The following is a 9,690-nucleotide window of genomic DNA, read 5'->3' as shown; positions in this document are numbered from 1 at the left end:
ACATTATTGCGGCTTACTACAGCCCAACATCGGTCGTTTGTATTATGTAGCTCTATAGGATAGGTATACTCGTATACATCGCATCAATCGCAGTAGCAACTACAGCAACAGCTATAGCCCACCATACGTCTAGGCAGGCGCCTCCACACGATCGTATACCTGATAATAACATTGTACAGTGGTCAAGGCGTCGTCGCTGCCGTGGTGAAAGTGTGCGCGTGCTGGCGGCGCATGCGCGCCAGAGACGGCGTGCGAAACGTGCGGCATATTCGCGGGAGCGGGGGAGGCGAAAAAGACCTCCCGTCAGGAGGAAAATCGTCCACCTAGCTGCTTCCCCACCAGCCTTCCGCCCGTGTATTTGTTCTTATGGTATTTACGTTGCGTTTCGATAGGGGAGACGGCTAGCAGAGAACGTGACGGGACCGAGGATATCTACCTATACACCGACAGTGTTGGTCCGCGTCGCTCATTACACGAACCCACACGCAGTAGCGATGACGGGAAAAGCTGCTCTGGCCGTCGCGCTCCTGATGTGCCTGTCGCAGGCCATTGACAACTGTAAGTATATAATATGTACATACATATCTATATGTATATTGTTATAAATATAATATTATAAGACGACGACTCTATATATGGCAATAATAATGCGATACCTACCTATATGCACACGACATTACAATGTTCGATTTTTTGCCATCGCAATCCACAGTCATCGTGGATATAGGTATTTACCTATGATTCGCCACTGTAGTATTGGTATATAGGTACTTCCTATAGTAATATAGTGGTCTATACCTATGTATTTTATAATTTTACACTCCAAACGAGTTCAAAGGCTGTCCGTTATACTCCGGCTGTTATCGTTCTTTCTGTCGGACATTTTTTCGAGCACAATCCACACATTTTGAGTATTTTCTGAGAGACTTTCTGATACACATCATATATTATAATATATGATATAGAGATAGAGAATAGGGATATAGATCGTGCATGCGAATTGTGCAGCAGGATTAAATATAAAACTGCCGTCGTCAATTCCCCCAGATAGCAAATGTTTGTATTACAGTTGGATTCTACATATTATTATTATCGTTTTCGATTCTCAACGAACAAAATCCCAAGATAGCCCGACAGTTATATATTATTATATTAATATAACTTATATTCAAGGAAATTTTGAATTTTGCGTATCAGTAAAGTGTGTTTAAAAAAGAAAGCAACTCGTGAGCGAAATAAAAGTAATCGAGTTCGTTGCTCTCGTTTGTTCGTTGCACAATTGCGATTTATACACCTCCGTTATTATCAAATAGGTAGGTACATGAAATGAAGGCAGGTACTGCAAAGATATTCAAACTATTTCGACATTACTTATCATTTTATCGTATTTAAATCATTGATAAACAGTATTTTTTGTGCTATTCGCCTATTTAACGGTATCATTTTTATGTTTTCTCGATATAAATATTAAGTCCTACATTCCATATTATATTAAAATATTATGTTGCCCACGTGTCTCGTATTCGATTGTCACGTTTTCTTGGATCGAATAATCAGTAATCTTGATCACTTAAATTCTCGAAATGACTTTGGATATTGTATATTATGGACTTCTGTTGGAATTTCTTTTTTTTTCGTAATGAATTGAATACATTAAACACGGACGCTCTTCTCGTATAAGAGAATAATCAGAGAGTAATTACTAATTTTGTACAGATATTAATATTATAAATCATTTTTCCATTGACGTCGTTTGCAATTAATTTGTGAGGGAGTCGGTGCAAACCTATATCAGGTTTATTCGCCTTGTCGTTCGAGAAAGTGGTTCAAGTCAAACGTATTAATTTAATTTATTTATGTATCGAACATGACGAGATAATATATCATATATTATTATATTCAATATACTGTAGCAGGTATATATACGCATATTTGAGTGGGTCTATCTGAGAGTATATATGATGTGTTTATGACTCGCGATTCGACCGATTATTTTCTCTTTTCGTCACCACTCGAACCACATAATATACACCTGTGTAATATCAACGATTTCCAACGCCTTTTACTCGCGCGTTGCCCGAACAATGGGCACCACGGCCATGCTACGTGACTTGGCCGCTACACGTTCAATGAGCCCAACCTGCAGACATATAGAACTGTATTATTATTAAACTATTATTATAGTGTTTTGTGCTGAGAAATACAACGACACTCGTGTGTATAAAACAGATGAAATACAGAATAGAAAATAATATGTCAAACACACCCACACACGAGTACCTACACGACACGCACACACACACACACACACACACACACACACACACATTATTAATACATACGCATAATATAATGTTCACGTAGGTACCTATATGGTATATTGTAAAGTATAGGTATAATAATCGACGATTTGTCGGTATGTACCTATATGATAGAATTTATTATTGTGTTATCTATTCACCGCGTGTTATTGGCACTGACGCCAACGGCCACCATTGCCACCAACCTTGATCAGTCGCGACTTGTTCAATTGTTTTCTTGTTAGTATTTTTTACTCCAAACACTGTGTACAAAAGTGTCTTTATACGACTATACCTGAAAGAATGTACAGAGATCTTAGCTCTTGAATTTCACAATAAATATACTGACCCGACTGCAGGCCGTGCATCATTATGCGTGAGCCGTGTGAGGGGGTGCACCTACGAAGTTTAAGAACAGCTCATATTAAATCGTATAATAATAAGATACCTGCAACAGTGTAACATTTCAGTACAACAAACATAAATTAATTCGTATTTATAGTAAGATCGTACCGCTAAGCACTGCGAATAAACCTGGGTGACCTGGAGTTCTGAATTGGTGGAAAATTATTTTCTTATTTAACTTATTTTATTTTATTGGGGGTGACGTGTATTAAATAAAATTCTTCTTTGTTTGAAGATATTATGTATAAATTATAATGGAAACATTGAATTTCGTTTTATGCAGGCAATGGGTTTATGACACCAAGAGAGAAACGTCAAGCTGACGAAGGTGACGAACAATCAGTAGATGAACTGTGTAAAAACCGACCAGCTGATGAGTACTTTCGTTTGTCCACCGAAGGTGACTGTAGGGACGTCGTAAGGTAAATATTTAAAACTATAAACAAAATACGTATAAATACATCAAACTCGTGTCTAATAAATAATAATATTATTTATAAACTAATATATTATTCTAATAGACGTGTCAATCACTTATAAGTTATAACTTTATGCGTAATGTTGAAAACATTGAATAATTATTATTCATTCCGTTACATCATCGTATAGCCGTCCACCGTGAACGTAAACTTTACCATGACGTCGTTTTTACAATCGATTAACCTCAAGATAGCGACAAATATACTATTAGATTTTTGAAAACATCTTTTAGTTTATACAGCATACACGTTTTGCTTTTAACTTAATGCAAGCCGTTAGAGAAAAATAATATATATATATATATGTATAATAATAATAAAGCAAACAGTAGTATGCTAAGGTATTAGAAATTCCAATAACTATAATAAAGACCCTAATAAATAATACCTACCCACACTATAATCACATATACGAATTTAAATCAATTGTCTTACATTTAGTTATGTTTTTACAAAATATTTTCACTGCGACAATTGTATACGTTTTATCAAAACGTAAATATACTTAGTAAGGTACTTCAACTATATGACTATATATTATATTATATAATATAATTCTTACTTAAATCAAACAATTAATAGTTTTTGGTATACATTTTTTTATTTTTTTTTGTAAATCCTACCAAAACATTAGTTGTAGATTACGCGTAGGTCGATTCAGTGCATGTCCGAAAACTTTGTATTTGTTTTATTGGTATGATTGATGCCCACAATAGGTGCGACCAAGCAGGCGAGAACGGCATTACCCGTCTCGCGGGCGTCCGATGCCCTCAAGGATTAGCTTTTGACATTGATCGTCAGACTTGCGATTGGAAAACTCGTGTGAAAAATTGTGACAAATTAGATAGTAAGTACGACGAACGGCCGGAGAAGGTGGTCTACGGGCTTTAAGCGACATACGCATCACTACTGTTTTATTTGAATCAATATAAAAAAAATCCAATGGGCCCTGGTTCTAATCTTAAGTCTGCGCAGCTCGAAATACACATCCGTACTATATACACATACTAAGGACACTACTACCTAGTATTATAATTGCCTCGAATATCATAAATATGCCTTTGCCCGTGTTCGTTGTTTTTACTAACAATACCTAACATAACCATTATAATATAAAGTCGATAGGTATATATATTTTTTTTATATATATATTATAAATATATATTTAATGGTGTCTTATTTATATGAACCTTACATGCATTGCATCTGTTTGTTTTGGCTAAAATAAATTAATTTTCAGCATACCATCGATTGAACGTCATAAAAAAGTGAAATTAAGTTAAATTTGATAATGTCTTTTTTTTAACATAAAAATAGCATGAACGCATTTTTTCCTTCAGGTGCACTAAAGCCGGTATAAAACAAATCACTTGCCCATCTGGTTTGGCATTCGACGTAGATAAGCAGACGTGTGATTGGAAGGGTAAAGTCACCAACTGTAACCGTTTGGACAGTAAGTGGTGATATCACTGTTTAGAGGTGAAGGACGAGAGTGTGAACTGTACATTGCAAAAAAAAAAACAAAAAAAAATTAACATATTTTAATATGTTATGTCTATTATTTTATGTGGATGTTTGTGTTATTATACCAAAGAAAATTAGTTGAGTAGTTTTGAAAGACCTGTGCGCCAAACACAGGTAGGCTTTTTTAGAATTAATCCCGGAATCGTGTTTTTCTATCTTTTTTTTAGAAGATGCATGTAGCTTTAGTATATTGTATAGGTATTACCATTTATACAATTTTTTTAGTTTAAAAACGATTATAAAATCATTTTTATTACTTATTGACTTTGCATGCGCTTTATTATTATTATTTTAACAACTTTTTTTGTAAAGAAAATAAGACTAACGCTAACATGCTTACAGCTTGCAACATGAATTATGATTAATAATTAACTATAGTACATAGTATATATAAAACAGTCAATACGTTACTCAATTAGATAATTCATTGTTTAAATTTATTTTTACAAGATTAGGTTTTACTTTTTTTTAAAGAAATTTTGATATCAAAGGTTATATATTATCACCAAAAAAATAAAAAGTTCACCCATTAATAATTAATGACGTATATAAATACGAGTTTCGATTTTTTTTTTTTTTTTTGTACGCATAATAAACGACTAAAGATTCTTTAGATATCTTAAGATCACGATATTCAATCAAATCACGAATCTTGTACATGCTTGAACGTGACTTATATTTTTATGCAACATACAGGCAGGTACGTAATCACATACAATCCAGTTTCATTTAGTCGCCTAGAGAAAAAGTTAATTATATTAAAAACGAGTTTTCAAAATAAAACAAAACTTGAATCATCGAATTGACTGAACGATTTAAAGTGTGCATCGATTTCTGGTTTTTTTAGACATTGGTGTTTGATATTACGAGAATATATTCTTCGAAACGATAATTATTAACAGCACGAAGGTATGGCAACAGACCAACCGGTCTGTAAATTGCATAAAAGAACATTATTCTTCAATGGGTTAAAAAAAATACTTAATCACTTTCAGTATTCCTGTTTACGAAACAGATTAATACTAAATTTAACAGCAATAAGTTCCAGACTAAGAATATATAGTTACTTTCTTCGGTAAATTGTTTAAAAATATTAACTACCAAATTAAGATTGGTATGAAAATGTATATGATAATAACACATTAATTTAAAAACTATACAATAAACTATAATATACTGTAGCAAATAAAATTAAATTTGTATCGTTAGATTAGTTGGTGGTGTGTACCTTTTGTAAAATATTCAGTTAGTTAAAATATACAATAAAAACTTCCATTTCATAAAATTAAAGAAATGCTTTTAGTCATTATAAAACGTTCTTGCGTAATCATTTATCTATATTACTGCACTTCTTATAATTATTTCCATCGCTTTTTCTTAATTAGAAATTTTAGTAATTACTAAGTAGGTACCTAATAACTACAAGGTACCTACAGTTAAAATAATATTCAACGCCATAAAATGTTTTGGAGTTGAAGAATGATATAAAATTAAAAATTGTATCATATTTTACCAAGATCGTTGTTAAAATATGTTTCAAAATATTTATTTAAAGAAGAATTTTAAATGATGAAACCAACGCTATTAAATAGTAACAATATTCATATTGGCGTTGAATATTATAATTTAACATAAATAAATTGAAGTTTGAAAATCTATAACCTAAATTATTTTCAGAACCCAGAAAAGCTTTACCTAATTTGAAAACAGACGAACCAGTATGTCCAAAGGACCAATTACAATGTGGTAACGGTGAATGTATAAACAAAGATCTTTTCTGTAATGACAGACCCGACTGCAAGGACGAGTCTGATGAAAACGCTTGCAGTAAGTGTTATCGGTTGTAGTAATTATGCAACTGGTGAACTGTAACGTGATCGATTACCGTTTACAATTTATATTCGTGACTTTAGGCGTGGAAACTGACCCGAACCGTGCGCCAGATTGTGATCCGAACCAATGTGTGTTGCCTGATTGCTTCTGCTCAGCCGACGGTACCAGAATACCCGGTGGATTGGAACCTAGTCAGGTATAACTATATAAGTATATATTACAATACTATTAACGATATGCTTAAATCAATTTTGAATTTCTTTTTCAATCTTTTTTCTGGAAAAAATTTTAATATCCAGGATTTAAGACCATTTCAACAAAATATTACCAATATTAAGACTTTTTTTTTAACTAATTGGAGTCTACAGACATTCATATTTTTTTTTCTAATCAAATTAATAGGCAATTATAATTGTCTTTAATTGTTTCTTGAATAAATGAAAAAATATTTATTGAACATAAATCGATTTTTTATAACAATGCCTAGGTATATCTATAGGTATATAAATTGAAAAATACAAATTTAATTTAACAACAGAGTTTAATAACGAATCGTATTTTAATAAACGTTTTACATAATTGTATATAGGTACCTCAGTTGATCACTATTACATTCAACGGTGCCGTGAATGTTGACAACATGGATTTGTACGAAGAGATTTTCAATAACTCGTTGCCAAACCGAATGAACCCCAACGGTTGTTCGATCAAAGGAACGTTCTTCGTGTCGCACAAGTACAGCAATTATGCATTCATACAAGAATTGCACCGTAAAGGACACGAGATCGCCGTATTCTCGTTGACACACAAAGATGATCCGAAATACTGGACCGGTGGATCTTACGACGATTGGTTAGCCGAGATGGCTGGAGCCAGACTCATTACAGAAAGGTAATAATATACTTTCCATTTTAATATAATATTACGTTTTATTAATGCGTGTCAATACGTTATAGTTTTTTTAATTTAAAAATCTTAATCCGTATTTACACAGATTCGCAAACATCTCTGACGGTTCAATCGTCGGAATCCGTGCACCGTACCTGAGAGTCGGTGGCAACAAACAGTTCCAGATGATGGAACACCAGTTCTTCGTGTACGACGCTTCCATTACCGCCTCCTTGGGCCGAGTTCCCATCTGGCCATACACCCTGTTCTTCAGGATGCCACACAAGTGTAACGGTAACGCCCAGAACTGTCCTAGCCGAAGCCATCCGGTATGGGAAATGGTCATGAACGAGCTGGACAGACGTGACGACCCAACTTTCGACGAGTCTCTGCCAGGTTTGTGACTAGATTCGGTGGAAAAAACCCAAATGAAAAGTATTTAGAAAAATGGTTCACATACTTCAACCCGACCGTATTTTGTTATTATAGGTTGTCACATGGTCGATTCCTGTTCGAACATCCAAACTGGTGAACAGTTCGGACGCTTACTCAGACACAACTTCAATCGTCATTTCTCTACCAACCGTGCCCCATTGGGATTACACTTCCACGCTTCATGGCTTAAGAGCAAACGAGAATTTAAAGATGAACTGATCAAGTTCATTGAAGAAATGCTGAAGAGAAACGACGTGTATTTCGTCAACATGTTGCAAGTAAGTACCCATTTTATACCTGAATAATGTGACATTAAGTAGGTACCTACAGTGAGATACTGAAAATAATAATTAGATATGGTGACATAAACTAAGGCATTAGGGTAATAATATGCCTACTATAATAAGAAATAACTTTAGACCTACCTACCTAAAAGTTTTCACTAAATACAATAAGTTGTACATACTTATGGTATACTTGTGGTTGTATGGTATACTTGTGACAAGTATACAAGTATACAACTATACAAGTGATAATTTTTTAAGTACCTACACATGAAAAAAAAAATATATTATAGTATTAATATTCTACGTCGTAACACAAATTTCGGTGGTAAAAAAATATTTATTCCTAATGTTTTCGTGCTTTAAAGGTTATTCAATGGATGCAAACCCCAACTGAATTGGACAATATGAGAGATTTCACTGAATGGAAAGACGAAAACAGCAAATGCGACGTCAAAGGACAGCCTTTCTGCTCGCTATCAAATCCTTGCCCATTGACCACAAGAGAACTCCCAGGAGAGACAATCAGACTGTTCACCTGCATGGAATGCCCCAATTATTACCCATGGATTTTAGATCCCACTGGTGACGGATTTTCAACGAGGAGAAAGCGAAACATTCACTTGAACTTTAAAAACAAAAATCACTACGTCTAGTCACAATTCAAATCCAATGTCAGCTAAAATAAAGACATATCATTTGTGATTTTTTTTTCTGTTTCGTGCTCTACATTTCATTGTTTATATTCGTTAGAAAGTAAATTTGAATGTAAAAATAATATTCTAATAATTATTATGAGTACAATATTATTATAAGTTTACTTAAATTATTATATTCATTTTTTTTCTAATTTTGTATTTTTACATTTAATTTTGCTCATTTGAACAAATTTGTTGTGTGTGTTTGATAAATTATATGATTTCATTTAATGATAATTAATATAATTGTAGGAAAAAATACCTTGTAAAATACAGTAGCATTCGAGCAATTTGAAAAAATTCATTGCACTTTTTTATATATATTGTATAATTAATTTTAGAAGTGTCAATAAACTATTATTTTTGTTTTTACTTTTATTTTTGAAAATATTTTATTAACAAACACGCCTAATTATTCGTAAACTATTAGGTTTGTAACTGTAACTGAGTCGACCGATTCAACTAATATAATAGTGTAATAGTATAAATATCGCAACGTTTCACCAACAAATGTAAAATAAATTATTTAATAATGGATACCAAATATTAATATATGTAATTCATAATAATTATTAATTTATATTTACCTCAAAGGAAATATTGTACATCGTACATATTGTTAGTTGTTATATAGGAACGCCTGCTTACTTTTTATCCCTATTGGGTAAAATAATAATAAGGTTCTGAAATGCATACAACATGCATCTATACCTTAATTTTATCAAATAATTTATCTGAAAACAAAGATTATAGGAACATGTAACCTTGCCTTGACCTATATAGTCCATTGTAGATTGGAAACTAGTCTATTGACTATATTTTGCAACTTTTAATATATATGAGT

The 9,690-nt window shown here is 32.9% G+C and overlaps 1 protein-coding gene across 2 annotated transcripts; it reads left to right on the top strand.

Moving 5' to 3' along the window:
- The first annotated feature begins 404 nt into the window (after window positions 1–404).
- On the top strand, window positions 405–9,415 carry LOC100158783. 2 transcript variants are annotated; one of them, XM_003244847.4, is made up of 9 exons: window positions 405–558; window positions 2,989–3,127; window positions 4,525–4,637; window positions 6,386–6,535; window positions 6,622–6,737; window positions 7,131–7,432; window positions 7,536–7,825; window positions 7,919–8,142; window positions 8,517–9,415. In XM_003244847.4, the coding sequence occupies exons 1-9, from the start codon at window positions 495–497 to the stop codon at window positions 8,802–8,804; spliced, it is 1,686 nt and encodes a 561-aa protein (XP_003244895.1). In that variant the 5' UTR covers window positions 405–494; the 3' UTR covers window positions 8,805–9,415. The 2 variants fall into 2 exon arrangements, with proteins under 2 accessions (XP_003244895.1, XP_001948450.1); XM_001948415.5 differs by lacking the exon at window positions 4,525–4,637 and adding an exon at window positions 3,901–4,031.
- Window positions 9,416–9,690: the final 275 nt, after the last annotated feature.

Source organism: Acyrthosiphon pisum, chromosome X, assembly GCF_005508785.2.
Source record: "Acyrthosiphon pisum isolate AL4f chromosome X, pea_aphid_22Mar2018_4r6ur, whole genome shotgun sequence".
NCBI classification, from domain to species: domain Eukaryota; kingdom Metazoa; phylum Arthropoda; class Insecta; order Hemiptera; family Aphididae; genus Acyrthosiphon; species Acyrthosiphon pisum.
This window is presented reverse-complemented; position numbering and strand designations above follow the sequence as displayed.

What these genes read in the sequence shown, in the direction of transcription:
- LOC100158783 (XM_001948415.5), top strand. Translation starts at nt 495, where the DNA reads ATGACGGGAAAAGCTGCTCTGGCCGTCGCGCTCCTGATGTGCCTGTCG. An exon ending in GACTGTAGGGACGTCGTAAG is followed by an intron (nt 3,128 to 3,900) that starts GTAAATATTTAA and finishes TGCCCACAATAG; the next exon opens with GTGCGACCAAGCAGGCGAGA. An exon ending in GTGGATTGGAACCTAGTCAG is followed by an intron (nt 6,738 to 7,130) that starts GTATAACTATAT and finishes AATTGTATATAG; the next exon opens with GTACCTCAGTTGATCACTAT.